General features: G+C 47.3%; 1 protein-coding gene across 10 annotated transcripts in view; it reads left to right on the top strand.

The window, feature by feature from the left end:
* Positions 1-3,847, top strand: part of WASF3 (WASP family member 3) — a 135,805-nt gene extending 131,958 nt beyond the window's left edge. For all 10 annotated transcript variants that reach the window (XM_045461601.1, XM_045462362.1, XM_045462032.1 and 7 more), the window contains one exon: positions 658-3,847. In XM_045461601.1, the coding sequence (XP_045317557.1) occupies positions 658-815 (158 nt within the window). In that variant the 3' untranslated portion in view covers positions 816-3,847. The remainder of the gene's footprint in view (positions 1-657) is intronic.
* The last annotated feature ends 13,043 nt before the right edge of the window (positions 3,848-16,890 follow it).

Consider the following 16,890-nt stretch of genomic DNA (forward strand, 5'->3'; position numbering starts at 1 on the left):
AAACAAGACGGTCAAATGGAATCTGGATGTCGGTTATATGGGGACGTTTTTCCGCTAGTTTTATAGCCTATAAATCCGAAATCGTTTCAAAAGAGAAAGTTAAAGAATTAGCACATTAAATCATCTTTGTATCCCACTTTGTTAATAAGAAAGCAGACGATTGTATTTTGTATTCATTTGCAGCAAATCAGTGAGACCGAGATCTCTTAACTCCCCACACCAGCCAAGGGCTATTGGGGTAAAGCACTGCTTTCTAAGCCTTGGGATTACAGCAGCGTCCGGGAAGTGTTCATGATGCCGTCCAGTATGGTAGCCCCCGGGGCCCAGTAAATTCACCCTTAATTAGCCACACGTGGCTAGTGGCTACCCCACTGGACGGTGTAGCTCCAGAACTTTCGTGACGTTCCTATGTCCTGATTCGAACACACTGCCGTAAAACGCTTTGCTACAAAAAACGTTTCCACTTTGAGTGCCAATTTTGTTGGTCACGAAACTTCTATTTCCCAAGCTTTTCTCCCCTCAGGTTTCCAAAACTTTCTACCCTGGGTGTCAGCAGGAAAAACAACAACAAAAAGGCCGCTGGGCCTGTTAGTTTGTGTTTCCTTCGTGTGGAGCCAGCAGAGGGATTAAATTCTACGCTCCGTGTTGTGTCCCTAGGGATTCAGCTGAAGAAGGTGCAGGAGCAGCGTGAACAGGAGGCCAAGCGCGAGCCGGTTGGGAACGACGTGGCCACGATTCTGTCCAGACGCATCGCCGTGGAGTACAGCGATTCTGACGACGACTCCGAGTTCGACGAGAACGACTGGTCCGACTGAGGCGGGGCGCGTGCGCAGGTGGACGGCGTGGGGGCAGGGCTGCTTGCCGGCAGGAGACCGTGCGTCGGAAGATGTCTCGCAAATTTTGTGGCCTCCGCACCCACGTAGTGGTATTATAACCCTGTAGCTTAGCAACTTTTGTATTAATAATGTGATATTGCTTTTGCACATCCAAAAATTCTGGGTTTTTTCAGTATTTACTGTGTAATACTTAAGTGCCACTACACATAGCAAATTGTGCTGCACACGAGGAAATATGCTGTAACTATTGCATTGTCCCGAAAACGGCATTTTGCTTCCTTTTTCTTGGCCGTGAGCGTATTTAGTGCAGTTTGGGTTTCCTCCTTTTGGTCGCTATAATTCTGCAGACTTGCTGCGTGTTTGTGAAGCTGCCTGGTGTTAGGTCTTTGCAAGACTAATGACCGTGTGTCAGAGTGATGTCTTCCAATCAGTAAGTGATACCGTTTCAGCTTCGTTTTGTTCTGTTCTGTTTTAAATGTGTTTCAGAAGAAGTTGGTTCTAGAGGGAAGGATTCAGCAAGTCAGGAGGATCCAGTGTTTCTGCTCACAGTGTCTGGGCTTGTGCCTCTGTGTGACTCGGAACGATCTGCTAGATAATTTCGTTTCCTTTGCACCGGCCCTTTGCAGGCAGGGTTCCCTGCGGGCGTTCGCTTGGTCCCTGCCTGTCGGCAGTTGCCATTAAGAGGTTTGGGCAGCTGCGCAGTGATGAACATGAACAGCAGGGTTCTTCTCCGTCAGGGCCACGGGGTTGTGACGCTGGAAGTGTGTGACAGCGCTTACAGCCTTGGGTGCCAGCCAGCCGGCACAGACACGGTGGTCCGGGACCCCCGGACCTCAGGCAGAGGGCTTCCCGTGGCTCCTCGTGCCGCATGCTCTGAAGTTTAAAAGCTTAGATGGAGGTGGACGTAGATGCTGGCAGCTACTTGCTTTTCCTGGTGCCGCGGCCACATTAGGGATCCATCACCCGAGCGGGGCCGTGGCCCTGCTCCTAGAAGCACACGGTTCTCTTTCCTCACGTGGCCGTTGGCACAGGGAATTTTCAAAAGTACCTCAGGTCAGAGTAGGCTCCTGGCTGCACCGGATCCCTTGCCCCTCGCCTTCGCCCTTCCCGCTCAGCTTCCCACACGGCGATACGACCGAGCCATGGGGTTGATCTTCCTGAGGAAGGCAGGCTGCTGGAACGCTCACGGATGGCAGCTTACGTCTTAGAATTTGGGGTGAGGGATCGCTGCTTGTTCGGAACAAATAAACGCCCCCGGGCTTTGATTCTAGATACGACTTCACAAATAACACGAAGACACTTTACGTACTAGGGATTCTTACCCGAGTACAGCATTTCTCACGGATGGCGGTTACTCGTGACTCTCGGTCATGACAAAGGAGTCTTCAGCTCAAGGCAGAGCTGGCTGGTTCACGGTGGTCGTCTCAGCAGGACCATGACCGATGGGTTTTCGTTACTGAGTCCTCCTGAGGACTTCAGCGGCACCCTCGAACCGGGTCTCTGCGTCCCTGTGTGGACATTTACGTGGCTTGTGGGCGTTCATCCTGTAAAGCCGATTCCTTGAATTTTAATCACGTAGAGTTGGAGACTCTGAAAAGCCTAATGTCTGTGTCCCCTTCCCAAGACCATCCTTCTCACATCACGTTAGCTGAGTCTTTTCAGCGGGACTAGCTATTTTGACACATGCTTCTCGAGTTTCTGTTTGTTGGAGCTGGACGCCATAATTTTACCGATTATAAGCAGTAGTTAGTAATGAACGTTTAAATTTCTCCCTTTGATTTCTCTCCCTTTATTTCAGTGTAAAGGCCTCCTGTGTTGGCATCATTCTTGGGACTGTTACCATTTGTACTTCTCTTTTGTCTTTATTACAACACTTTGTTTTTATTGTTACTTTTGGAGTAGGAATTACTTGCACAATTCTAGAACTTCTATCTGGTAACGCTTCTTTGTTTTTTATGTCCCTTCTGTTCTCAGGACGAAGAGAACACATAAAGCTACTACCCATGTCAGAATTTCTTCTATTTATATCTTATTACAATAAAATTACTGGCACTTTATTCATAAATATTCATAAGCCTATTAATTATTAGTCGTCTTCCTGTAGTGGAATCAACAAGTCACTTTCAACTTGATTTTCCGACTAGTGAAAAACCTTTTGCCCTAGGGTGTCACATAGCCTTTAACAGAATGGAAAAGGACTAAATTTCCATTTCGGTTATTTTTACAGTATTTTTCTCAGCAAAGCGGATTTCTTCGACAATTTAAATCCAGACTTTTTCTAGTGTGCTAGTACATGAAAAGGAAAAAGTGAATATTCTGATTTTTCAGTTTTCCATTTTCAAAAAATATTTACCAAAACAAACGGAGAAGGACATTCAAAAGGGTATTTCATAGCTGTGAATTTTACATTTTAAAGTAGTGGTCATCTATTGTAAGGTTATTTTAAATCATCCTCCGTTTTGTTCCCCCACGTGTATTTTAGATTCATTTCTGATCAGCTTTTTTCTCACATCATAGATTAGGCAGAGGGGATGAGAAGACTGCTCGGTACCACACACATTAGCTACACAAACATAACGTGGTTGCTTTTCCATTGGTGGCCCCAGACCGTAGGATTTGGTACACTTCTGGTTTTCCTTTCGTGAAAGTATACTGTTAGGAAATTAACATTTTCATTTCAGTAAATGTTTAGAATATCAACATCTTTTCTGAGCACCAAGTGGCTAGGCTGTGAAAGTTTTGTAATAATTTGCAACGGAAATACACGATACATTTGAATCCATTAAAGACTAGTGGGAATGTATCAGCCAGAGTAGCAAGTAAGTTTTGTTTTATAAATCAAGAGTATCTGTCACCTTGCAGTATTATTACCAATGCTGTTGTAAATTGAATTGAAAATGGTATTAAAAAAAACAACAACCTCCTGTTAAACAATTTTTATCTGTTTGTATATCTTACTATAGATTATGTACAAGTAACATCTAAATAAAATTACACTTTTAACCCTAAAAGGTTTTACTCATTGGCAACAGTGTTGTATGTTTAACCTTTTTTGGAGGGGAGAAGTTGGGGGTTTGGCAGAGTTTTTAAAAAAATTTAAAAAAAAATTTTTTTTAATGTTTATTTTTGAGAGAGAGAGAGAGAGAGAGAGACAGACCGTGAACAGAGGAAGGGCAGAGAGAGAGGGAGACACAGAATCCAAAACAGGCTCCAGGCTCCGAGCTATCAGCGCAGAGCCTGATGCGGGGCTCGACCTCACGGACCGCGAGATCATGACCTGAGCTGAAATCAGAGGCTTAACCGACTGAGCCACCCAGGTGCCCCTTAAAATTTTTTTAACGTTCTCATTTATCTTTGAGAGAGAGAGAGAGAGAGAGACAGTGCATGAGCTGGGGAGAGGCATAGAGAGAAGGAGACACAGAATCTGAAGCAGATCCAGGCTCTGAGCTGTCAGCACAGAGCCCAATGCAGGGCTCGAACTTGTGAACCTTGAGATCATGACCTGGGCTGGAGTCGGACACTCAACCCACTGAGCCACCCAGGTGCCACAAGGGCAGAGTTTTTAATTAGCATTTTCATTATTAGATAGCAAATACTCCGATTTCCATTTAAATTTCTGCATAAGTTTTGCGTCACCAGGAGTTGTGATTGGATTCTGGGAGGGACCCGGCATAGTGAGAAAGAAAAAGCCATTCTGGGAGCAGGAGGCCGTGTGCTTTGCCACGTCTAGTCTTTTTTTTTTTTTTTTTTTTGTAATTTTTTTTTTTTTTCAACGTTTATTCATTTTTGGGACAGAGAGAGACAGAGCATGAATGGGGGAGGTGCAGAGAGAGAGGGAGACACAGAATCGGAAACAGGCTCCAGGCTCCGAGCCATCAGCCCAGAGCCCGACGCGGGGCTCGAACTCACGGACCGCGAGATCGTGACCTGGCTGAAGTCGGACGCTTAACCGACTGCGCCACCCAGGCGCCCCTACGTCTAGTCTTGATAATAGCAGTGATGAACATTCGGTAGCATTTATTGTTCCTGGGATGCTTTTCTCCAGTCCTTACAGTAACACATCATGGTACACATCGTATACGTATATAACACATCATATACTTTCAGTATACACATCATAAATTAGAGTTTAATATTTGTAACTATTGTTTAATATTTTTGAGGTAAGCGTGAAATGCAGCACCCTAAGTATACCATTTGATGAGTTTTCACAATGTGGATGCTGTAACCGTGAAATGCAGCATCCTAAGTATACCATTCGATGAGTTTTCACAGTGTGGACGCTCTTGTAACGCAAATCCCATCGCTTGTAATGCCAATCCCACAAAGGTAGCCAGCACTGCCGTGACCCCAGCATGTTGCTCCATACCCTTCAGAGGCTTCTATCCTAGTCCCTGGAGCAACCACCGTTGTGGTTTTGTTTTGTTTTTTTAAGCTATGGATTCTTTTTAGCCTGTTTGAGAACTTCACATATGTGGAGTAAAATAGTAGCATTTTACATCTGGCTTCTTTTAGCATAATGTTTTTGAAAGCCATTAATGTCACAGCATATGTCAATATTTTATGCCTTTTTTGTCACTGAGTAGCATTCCATTGTATGAATATCCTGAAGTGGGTTTAGCCACGCTCTTGGTAAGACTCCATACAAGTCCTTTCTGGGCGTATCTGCTCATCTATCTTGGATAAATACCCAGGAACGACACTGCTGAGTCACAGGTAGGTGTATGTTTAGTTTTATAAGAAATTGCCAGACTTTTGCAAAGTGGCTGTACTATTTTAAACTCACCAGCAATGTTGCTTCATATGCTTTGGTATAATTTTCCTTGTATTTATCTCGCTTGGAGTTCCCTGAACTTGAATCTGTAATTTATGTCTTAAATGAAATTTGGAGAATATTTAGACGTTACTTTTTCAAATATATTTTCTGTCCCTTTCTTTCCTTACATTCCTATTACACATACATTAACCTTTTGAGGTTGGCCCGCGATTCCTTGAGGCTCTTTTGATTTAAAAATTGTTTCTCTCTCTGTTTTTCTCTCTTCAGGTTCACCGACTCTTTATTCTGTCTCTTACAATTTACTCTAAAGCCCATCTAGTAAGTCGTTTCTTCCAACCTTCTTTTCCATGTAGAATTTCATATCCTTTTTTAAAGTTTATTATGAGAGAGAGAGAGGGAGCATGAGTAGGGGAGGGGCAGAGAGAGAGGAGACAGAGAATCCCAAGCAGGCTCTGGGCTGTCAGCATAGAACCCAATGCGGTTGATCTCACAAACCACGAAATCATGACCTGAGCCAAAATCAAGTGTCTGATGCTTAACCACCCAGGCGCCCCTGTTCTTTTTTCTTTTTTAATAGTTTTTTTTTTTTTTTTTTTTTTCTCTGCTGAGATTCCCTGTTTGTTTATTACAAGCTTATTTTCCTTTACATCTTTGAGCATGGTTATACTAGCTCTTTAAAAATCCTTGGGGCGCCTGGGTGGCGCAGTCGGTTAAGCGTCCGACTTCAGCCAGGTCACGATCTCGCGGTCCATGAGTTCGAGCCCCGCGTCGGGCTCTGGGCTGATGGCTCAGAGCCTGGAGCCTGTTTCCGATTCTGTGTCTCCCTCTCTCTCTGCCCCTCCCCCGTTCATGCTCTGTCTCTCTCTGTCCCAAAAATGAATAAACGTTGAAAAAAAAAAAAAAATCCTTGCCTGCCAATTCCAACATGTGGATCTTTTCAGGATCTGTCTCTAGATTGCCTTTTTCCCTTGGGTGCGTGCCTCGTAGTTTTGGATTGTATCCTAAACTTTATGAATTCTACATTTCAGGGACTCTGGAGTGTGTTATGTTCCTCTGAAAAGTACTGATTTAAAAAAAAAATTTTTTTTAACATTTGTTTATTTTTGAGAGACAGAGCGTGAGCAGGGGAAGGGCAGAAACAGAGGGAGACACAGAGTCCGAAGCAGCTCTAGGCTCTGAGCTCTCAGCACAGAGCCGGACACGGGGCTCGAACTCACAAACCTTGAGACCACAACCTGAGCTGAACCGACTGAGCCACCCAAGCGCCCCTGAAAAGTGCTGATTTTTAAGGGAGATCGTTAACAGGGCTAGAATTAAGCTGCCACTTCTCCTTACCCTGCCTATGATGGGTAACCCCAGAACTCTCCTAAGTTCTTTTAGCTTAGCCAGGCCACTTTGAGTTTGCCTTGCATTACACCTGGTTTATAGGATCAACCAGAGATTTGGGCAGTTTTACCCAGGATTTTTGGATCTTCCTTTCTGGCTCTCTTTTCTAGTATCTTCTGTCACTTTCTGCCTGTTCTGATCACTCTGAACTTGGTCCTCTTACTTGTTAAGCCAGCAAGGCTGCGGGTTTTCTATTCCAGCTCAGCTGCCCTACTTGGCAGGAGGAAGCCTGTCCTCGGGCAGAAAAGCCATTAAATGCACCCAAAGATTTTCCTCCTAAGCCTCGGCCCTCCTCTGGTGTTCTGGTTTTGATTTCTCTCCAGTGCCTTCGATAGTCGTGAAGTGTATTTTGTCCACTTTGTGGTTGTTCTCTGTAAAGAATTGCTCTAGAATGGGCCAGTCCTGCATTCTCAGGAGCCTCACTCCGTAAATATTGGATGCAATAGCTTCTTAAAAACATTTTAAAATATCATTTAAAGATGAGGACTGGGGCGCCTCAGTCGCGCATCGCATGATGTGCTCTAAAACATCAGCCATCTTGGGGCGCCTGGGTGGCGCAGTCGGTTAAGCGTCCGACTTCAGCCAGGTCACGATCTCGCAGTCCGTGAGTTCGAGCCCCACGTCGGGCTCTGGGCTGATGGCTCAGAGCCTGGAGCCTGTTTCCGATTCTGTGTCTCCCTCTCTCTCTGCCCCTCCCCCGTTCATGCTCTGTCTCTCTCTGTCCCAAAAATAAACGTTGAAAAAAAAAATTTTTTTTAAAAATTAAAAAAAAAATAAATAAAAATAAAACATCAGCCATCTTGACCACCTTGCTCTAAACTGTACAAGCAGAACACGGCACCCGAATGACCTGGAGCCCGAGACGACTTTAATAAATCGCTGGCCTTAACCCCAGTCTCAAATTTTTATGTTCCCCGCAAGGACCTTGATGTTTCCATGGAGGGTTAAAACGTTAAATGTAGGAATAAATCTACGCAGACAAAAGAATTTCTATTTCTGACTCTTGGTTCCTTTGAAAAAGGGGTGCCACTACTTAAAAGTCTGAAAACGGCCACCTGACATCATCACCGTCCGATTTTCTTGTCTTTAGACCGAGACGTGTTCGCACGGTGATAGCACATTGTACCGCGGTCCAATTCTGCGTTTTATGAAGACAGTACCAATACGGAGGCCTGTCAAAAGCTGGAGAAGCCTCCGCTATCTAATTTGGAGGTGTGAGTACCTCGCAGAGGTATCTCGACGGGGACTTAGACGCTTAAGAGGTTCGCTTTCAAAATACACTTCCTTCACAGCTGACGCGTGGACGTTTCTTTGCCAAAACACAATAGCTCTCTGTTGTGAATATTTGCATATGTCATTTTTCTAAACCCCCCCCTCCCGCATTCATCCTGTGTACTTGTGATTTGAATAATTGGCTTCAAATATAGCACCGTGATTAGTTAGAGGTGGTGAATCGGTGGATGATTCGCCCCGAAGAAAAATTAAGAGAATATGCCCTTTGAGAACAATTTAAACCTACCAAGTGGTACTTACCACGAAGTGACATTTCAAAGCATTGAATATTCTAGGATGTGCTGCAGCTCTTCTGGCCTAAAACCAGTTTAAATAGAAGTCAAGCGATTTGAGAGTACGTAAGCCTACACATCCTGAAAGTGTGAATGTAACTTAGCACTTAACATGGGTACGATGTTACTTTTTGTGGTGTGCGTGACAGTGGCTCGCAATGTCCCTTCTTACCCTTTTGAAATCAGGACTTTATGATCCCGATAATTAAGTTAGGGTGTCAACGTAACGCTCCTTTGAAAGGTCTTTTAATATTTCAAGGACCTAGGCATTCATTTGATTTGCAAGCTAGAGTTTCAACAACCTGTGTACTGAGGGCTCAGACAAAGAGCAGCCCAGTGAATCACCAGTGGATGGTTCACCGTGGAGGCCCCCCCCTCCCCGCACCGCCCCGGATCACTGCCCCACCCGTGAGCACCCACACTCATCAGGAATCAGGAGTGATTCTTAGGAACACCGAAGTGTCTTGGCACCTGACCTTGCATGATTGCAAGGAGCCCAAAGATCACCTGCAGTGACCCAGGACTGGTCAGCTGACTGGTGTCGCCACGGGGACCCCATGCTGAGCCCCGGGACCCCACGACACTCTTGTGTCTGCTCGGTGGCGGACGAGCACCGCCCCCCCCCCCCCAGTGCCGACGGGGGGTGAACGGAGTAACGACTGGTCGTCTCTGGACTGCAGGTGCAAGGATGCAGAATCAGCATCTTTGATTCTGCGCCTGGTGGCCCAATTCCATGTTCCTTGCAGAGAGCCTGTCCCCTCATGTCCAAACCTCCCCAAGCTTCTCCTCGTTTATGTCGTTGGGTCTTGGCTGCACAAAGCGCGTGGGAGATGTTACAGTCCCAGAGCAGATAATTTAGAAACCCCTTCCAACTCTCGTCCTCAGTAGCTGGGGAAGAGAAATGTCGGGGCCTGACTTTTGCCTGTGGGCTGTCGTTATTGGTGTCCCTCCCCAGACGGGCCTTGGTCTTTCCCCGGCGGCAGCGGGAGAGGCTCGTCTGTTTGTTGTTGATTCTCTGTTGTTTCTTGTGCCATGGGGGTCCTTGGGGCAGGAATGTGGCTGTGGGCTGCACATCACCCAGCATCTCCAGGGTTCTCTTGGGCTTGCTGGAAGCACAACACTCTTGAGAGCCCTCTTCTCCTTCACGGCCTGTATTTCCCTCCCCTGACCTCTCCCTTGGTCTGTTTGCTTTGGCCCCCTGGCTCTGGGCAGTGGTGCGGAGAAGGAAGGTTCCTCTCTCCCTGCGTTGTCAGTCTGTGGGCAGCCAGGAGCAGGCGGGTCCCTAAGCGGTTCCCTGCAGGGGGCTCCCTAGGGGTGTCCTTGCCTTGGGATGGGAAACAAAAGAAACATTCTTGGGTTGGCCCCACATCTAGCCATCGTCGCTCTCTGCCCTCTGCTAAATGGCCAGAGGCTGGTGTCCATCCTGGTGGGCCCTCTACCCTGTGATGAAGGACCCTCGTCTGGGTTCAGGGACAGCACGGGAAGCCCCGTGGCCATATCTGCCCCTCCCCCGCACACCCACTGGACTCACTCCCAGCCTGTCTGTTCTGAGGCAAGAAAGAGATTTTCAAAGTAGCTTAACACAAATGTCTGCCTTCAGGACTAGTGAGGGCAGGAGGTGGGGCTTCCTGTGTTCAATCTCCTTCCTGGTTGTGAACTAGGGCGCAGTGAGAGGTCAGCCCGTGGGAGGGAAGGACAGTCTCACCCCCCCTCCACCATGGCCTGGGGCCACTAACACAGGGCCAGGGCGAAGCCCGAGTCCCATTGGATCAAGCATAGAGTGACACAGCCATAAGCCCTAGTGGGGGATGGCACTCGGTGCCTGACTGCTCAGACTGGTCCCCTGAGGGACAGATGATAGCCAGTGAGCAGCCGCGGTGTCCCCAGGGCCCCGTGCTCCTCAGTGTGTGTGGGGTCGCTGGAGGGAGGCCTGAGACCGCCCCTCGGGGTGTGTGGTGCCCAGTGTCAGCCTGGCCCTCCTCTGCTCGGGGGGGGGGGGGGGGGGGGCGCTGGAGTGCCCGTCCCGTCCGGATGAGGGTGTGTGGGCCACAGCTGCAGGGGACAAGGGTCAGAGAGGTGGGAACTGATTGCCCTCGGATCCGAGGCCTGGCGATAAGACCGCTCTCCGACGTAACACAGCACCTCTACGAAGCAGGAACCGAGATCATAGGCGAGGAAACGGGGCCCCATGATCTGCCCACGGCTCCCAGAGGTGAGGCTCCAAGCCAGGCCTCCCTAAGGCGACTCTGCGTCCCTCCTGCTTGGAGCGGCCTCCCAGGCCTCAGGGAGGACCCGCAGGACGCCGTGGTCAGCCTTCACCCCTGCTGCACCACAAAGCTGACGCGGGACTGCGACCGGGGAAGTCATGGGTTGGTTCCCAAAGGGTCAGCCGCACGTGGGTGAGCTTGACGCACGGGGACAGCGTGGCCTCCGAACAGCCCAAGAGGCCCGCTGGGTCCCTAATTTGACCCAAACACAGATTGTGAAATTCAGAGGCCGTGTTCCTTGCCCTGCCCCTGACTCCCCACCCCATCCCCGAGCTGTGCCTGGATCTCGGTGGTGTAGGCAGCATCCAAGATGGGGCAGGGGGACCTCCGCCCACCTCACTCCGCTGTTGACAAGGTTCGTGCACAGCGGAATCATCCTGGCCTCAAAGCCACGTTGTCAAAACGTCCTGCTCTGTCCCCAGTGGTGTCGAGGGGCAGGAAGCTGGCTGGGGCCCTGCAGGGCCTGCCTGGGAGGGAACTCAGCCTGTGCGAGGGCCCCTGTGCTTGGAGCCACACTGGCGGGGTGCAGGGTAGGGATCCGGGAAGATGCATGTTCCGGAGAGCAGATGGTGACGGACAGGAGCGAAGGGCCAATGTGTCAGGAAGCGGGCAGCTGTGTGCATCCGCGACCCGGGAGTGGACCCACAATCTCAGGGTGTGGAGTTCAGCGAACAGGCGATATGAACAGGTACAAGTAGGGCAGGTGCACGCCTTGGGTGACCCGGGGTGGGGGGCAAAATCTCGCCTGATGGCCCGGGGATGCCTCACCCAGGGCCCAAGGGGCCTCCCTGGGCAGGCAAGGCCTGGGTCTCGGAGGCTCCAGGCCATCCCTCGAAGTGACCAAGGGTCCCACCTGAAGGAGGGTGTGGGGAAGGAGCCACAGCCCCCGGGATCACCCTGGGGAGGTGTCACAGAGGCTCAGCGCCTCCGAGGTCTCTGCAGAGCGACCGCCCCAGGTCCCCCGGCACTACGCAAGCCCCCGCGTTTGCAGGCCTAAAACTACAACCACTGGAAATGTGCCTTTGAAGGAATGGCCTCGCCTCCAGAGGCCCCTACAGAGGACGAATCCGTTCTGAGCTCTGGTGCCGTGGCCTCGGGAGGGCTTTACACAGGCATCGGAGCCTCCTGTACTGTAAAGGGCAAAAGGAACAGAGCGCTGTGACTCCTGTCTTCCCTCTTCCGGGCTGTCAAGGGCAACCAAGTGGGGTATAAGTCCACACACCGGGACCTGGATGTAGGGAGCCTCCCCTGCCCAAAGCAAACCGGTGCTCACAGACCTTCTTTCCCAGGGCGCCTCCCAGCGCTTCCGTGGGAAAACACCGCCTCCCAGTGGCCGGACGATTAAGTGTTTCTCTGAAGATCAACTTGGCATTCATTCAATCACTCTTCATTCACTCTTTGTCCTTTCCATCAGTCTTTCAGTCCTTCCAGAGACAGATCCGTGCCTCTCATGCACTGCTGTTGGGAGTGAACTGGTACAAATTCTCCGAAGGGCTATTAACAGACACCTATGGAAATTAGAGCCGTACCTCCCTGTCACGGAGCAAGTGTGTTTCCAGAAAGGTGCCCGTGACGGATTGGATTAAAATGTTACAACCGTATTTCTGGACTCGAACTCTCTTCCAGGACTTTGCCGCTCCGTGTCAAGAGGTGGATTCTATTCCCCTTCCTTTGAAGCTGGGTGGGATTTGGGGGCGGCCTCCTGCCCCCGACTGCCAAGGGCGAGGGGGCCGGCCTGGCTCTCTCAGAATGCCCTTCTGGAGCTCAGCCACCACGTTGCGAAGAAGTCCAGGCTGCCCGCAGGGGCCCCAGGCAAGGGTCTGGTCACAGGTAAGGTCTCAGCCAACCGCCAGGATGGCTTGCGGGCTCCGTGAGTGGACGAGACTTCATCCGAGGGCTCGGTCCCCACCCTGAACTGGCACCGCTCACGGCCTGTGGAGCAGAGACCACTGTCCTCACGGAATCCTGCCAGCTGAAATCACAGATTTGTGAGCCAAAAAGATGAATGCCATTGTTGCAGGTTACTCAGATTTGGGGTAACTTGTTACCCAGCTTTAGAAACTGAGACAGATTACGCTCACTAGAACTATTTCATGGGCTAAATGCCATAGTCACCACGAGATGATCTGCGATCACAAAAGATGAGAAATACCCTACTGTTCCGGCAACCGAATATGGGTTAAATTACAAGAGACACCAACAGAGTCCTCTGCAACTGTTCAAAGAATGAAGATGTTTGAGGGGCGCTTGGCTGGCTCAGTTGGTGGAACATATGACTCTCGGGGTCTTGAGTTCAAGTTCCATGTTGGGCATGGGACCTAGTTAAAAAAAAAAAAAAAAAAGAATGAGAATGTTTTCAATGATACGACCTTCGAGATATCGTTAGAGTGAGAAAACAAGGAGCAGAGAAATGTGCATATATGTGCCATTCACTAGCTAAAAAGGAGAATTGAGAACACACGTCTGTATTTAAATGGGCATAAAATACTTTTGAAAGGATCGGCAAGAAAGCGAGTGCGTTACCTGGGGGTGGAGGTGGAAGGGAGAGCTCTACGGCTCACCCTTTTGGTACCTGTGAATTTTGTAACCCAGGGAATGTTCTTATCTTAACAATGGACTATTTTTAAATGTATACAGCCTTTTTGGTGAGCTATACATGGTGATACGAGAAGAGAGGAAAGACATAATCCTTCTCATCATCGTAACATTTACACTACTGCCCTGCTCTCCAGGCAAAACAGTAGCATGAGGATAAAAGAGTGAAGCTTCTAGAATCCGGCTGCTGGGCTTCAACTCCTGGCTCTGCTCTGTGACCTTGCAGCTTCCTCAAATGATCAATTCTTCAGATTCCTTCTCTGAACAGTGGGCGCCCACCCGGGCTTCCCTCAAAGGGTGGTTGAGTTGTCGGCGACTGGCTATTGATCTGTTCAGATTTTCTACTTCTTGTGGCCATTTAAGCATTTGAAATGCTTAGAGAAATGTTTCTGTTTCCTCTTCTATTTTCCTGTTGTATTTTTGTTTATTTGAATCTCCTCTCCTGATGAGTTCTCCTGCTGGCTTGTCTGTATTAGGAGCCTTTTCAAAGAACCAATTATTTGGTTTTACTGGCCTTCCGTTTTTCCATTATTCCCATTTCACCCATTTCTACTCTTTTCTTTGGGTGTTGTGTTTGCTTGTTTGCCTGTTTGGGTTCACTTTTGGGAACTTACTACACGGGAACTTCATTTGCTGTTTTCTCATGAATATTTTTAAAACTATGATTTTATCTCTAAATTTCTTTAGTTTTGTCCTATACATTTTGACATACAATTTCGATTAAAAATATTTAATAATTTCCTTTATTATTTCTTCCCTATTTCAAAGATTATTTCATCACATTACATTTTGTTCTCAGTTTTCATTCATGAGGGATCTTATAAATTGATCCTTTTGATGTTGATTTATTTTACATAAGGTCAGAAAACATAGTCTGAACTTGCTGTGGAGGCTCTGGAATGTACTGAGGTTTCCTCTGTGGCCTTATGCATAATCCACATTTGTGAATGTTCTGTGTGTACTTGAAAGCAACGTGTATTCTTTCTGTAATATTTAACTGATCAAGCTTTGTTAGGCACATTAATCAAATCTTCTATACGTTTGGTTCTTATTTGTCTGCTTGATCTGTTTCAAAGAGAGTATTTTAAGTTGTAAACATTTTTTAATGTTTATTTTTGAGAGAGACAGAGACAGAATGTGAGGGGGGAAGGGGCAGAGAGAGAGGGAGACACAGAATCTGAAGCAGGCTCCAGGCTCTGAGCCGTCAGCACAGAGTCCCATGCGGGCTGTGAGCTGTGAGATCATGACCGGAGCCGAAGTTGGACGCCCAACCGACTGAGCCACCCAGGTGCCCCATGAAGAGAGTATTTTAAAATCTCTAACAAAATTGTCCATTATCTTTTTATTTACAATATTCTTTCTTTTCTTTTTCTTTCTGATTTTAAAAATTTTGGACCTGAAACAGCTCTGGTACCAAATTTGCTATACCAGCTTTCTTTTGCTTTATTTTTGCCTGGCGCTTGTTCAAAAACTTAAAAAAAAAAAAAAAATCTGGGACCACCTGGGTGGTGCAGTCGGTTAAGCGTCCGACTTCAGCCAGGTCACGATCTCGCGGTCCGTGAGTTCGAGCCCCGCGTCGGGCTCTGGGCTGATGGCTCAGAGCCTGGAGCCTGTTTCCGATTCTGTGTCTCCCTCTCTCTCTGCCCCTCCCCCGTTCATGCTCTGTCTCTCTCTGTCCCAAAAATAAATAAATGTTGAAAAAAAAAAATCTGTATCCTTTTGTTTTAAATGTGTTTCACAATAGACATATCACATATATAGAGATATTCGTATCACTTGTTATTTCTTCTTTTTTAATCTTTATAAGTTTGTCTTACTATACTAATTGGTGACTATTATAAGTGATATTTACTATAGGTATGTTATTTAAAAAACTTCATCAGGGGCGCCTGGGTGGCTCAGTCAGTTAAGCGTCCGGCTTCAGCTCAGGTCATGATCTCATGGTTTATGGGTTCAAGCCCCGTGTCAGGTTCTCTGCTGACAGTTCAAAGCCTGGAGCCTGCTTTAGATTCTGTGTCTCCCTCTCTCTCTGCCCCTCCCCCAGTCTCTCTGTCTCTCTCTCTCAAAAATAAAAAGTAAAAAAAATTAAAAAAATTAAAAACTTCATCAGATTAATAAAATTCCCCTCCATTTCCTTTCTCAATTTTGAAAAAAATTATAAATAGATGTTGAATTTTATCAATGACTTTCTGTATTGATGTCAACATTCCTATGAACTTTCACCTTTAAGCTGTTAACTACAGATTACATTGTTTTGTTAATATTTTTTAGAAGTTTTGTGTTTATGGGGGCGCCTGGGTGGCTCAGTCGGTTGAGCATCCGACTTCAGCTCAGGTCATGACCTCGCAGTCTGTGAGTTCGAGCCCCGCGTCGGGATCCGTGCTGACAGCTCGGAGCCTGGAGCCTGCTTCCGATTCTGTGTCTCCCTCTCTCTCTGCCCCTCCCCTGCTCACACTCTGTCTCTGTCTCTCTCTCTCTCAAAAATAAATAAACATTAAAAAAAAAAAGTTTTGTGTTTATGTTCATGAGTAGATTATAATTTTTCTTTTCTTTTTTTTTTTTAAATGTTTATTTATTTTGTTTCTGAGAGAGAAAGAACACAAGCGGGGGGCAGGCAGAGAGAGAGGGAGACAGAGAATCCCAAATACGTTTTGTGCTGCCAGCACAGAGCCTGAGACACGGGGCTCGATCTCACAAAGCCGTGAGATCATGACCTGAGCCAAAATCAAGCGTGGAATGCTTAACCAACTGAACCACGCAGGTACCCCTGTAGTTTTCCTTTCCTAAGCTGTCATCATATTTTGGCATGAAGGTTATGTTTGCCTCATAAAATAAGCAAGAAAATATTTGCTTTCCCCCCCCTCCCATTCTGTAGAAGAGCTTGTATAAGACTGAAGTTTTGGTCCTTGATATCAGGCGCGGTAGAAATGGAGGGTGAAGCCACGTGAGTCTGAATTTTTCCCTGAAGAAGGGCTTTCGGTTGCTGATTCAATTCTTAAATGTTCATAGGGCAAGTTAAACGTTTTATCTCTTCTTGAGTCATTTCTGATAAATCGTCTTGTTCTAGAACGGTGACCATTTCTTCTACATTTAGAGGAAAAGTTTTCATTACATGCCGCCCCCAGGTTAACCTTTTATATATTTATTTAGCAACATGTGTATCTTACACACACACACACACACACACGCGCGCGCGCGCGCCATATTTGGTAAACTTGTATCAGTTATATTATGCTATAAATCTCATTCTGTATTTCTATTTCTGTGTCTTTTGAGTGGAAAAAAAGCATATGTAAATGTAGTTCTCATTCTCTTAATGTGAGCAGCAACTATAGTGATTTCCGTTCTCTCCATCACTGAAATAGGTCTATGCCTTCTCTTTTCCTTATCCAGGTTCGTTGGAGGCTCATCAATCCCATTAGTGTTTGCAAAAAAACAAACAAACAAACAAACAAACAAACAAA

This window comes from Leopardus geoffroyi, chromosome A1 (genome assembly GCF_018350155.1).
Source record: "Leopardus geoffroyi isolate Oge1 chromosome A1, O.geoffroyi_Oge1_pat1.0, whole genome shotgun sequence".
In the NCBI taxonomy this organism is placed as follows: Eukaryota; Metazoa; Chordata; class Mammalia; order Carnivora; family Felidae; genus Leopardus; species Leopardus geoffroyi.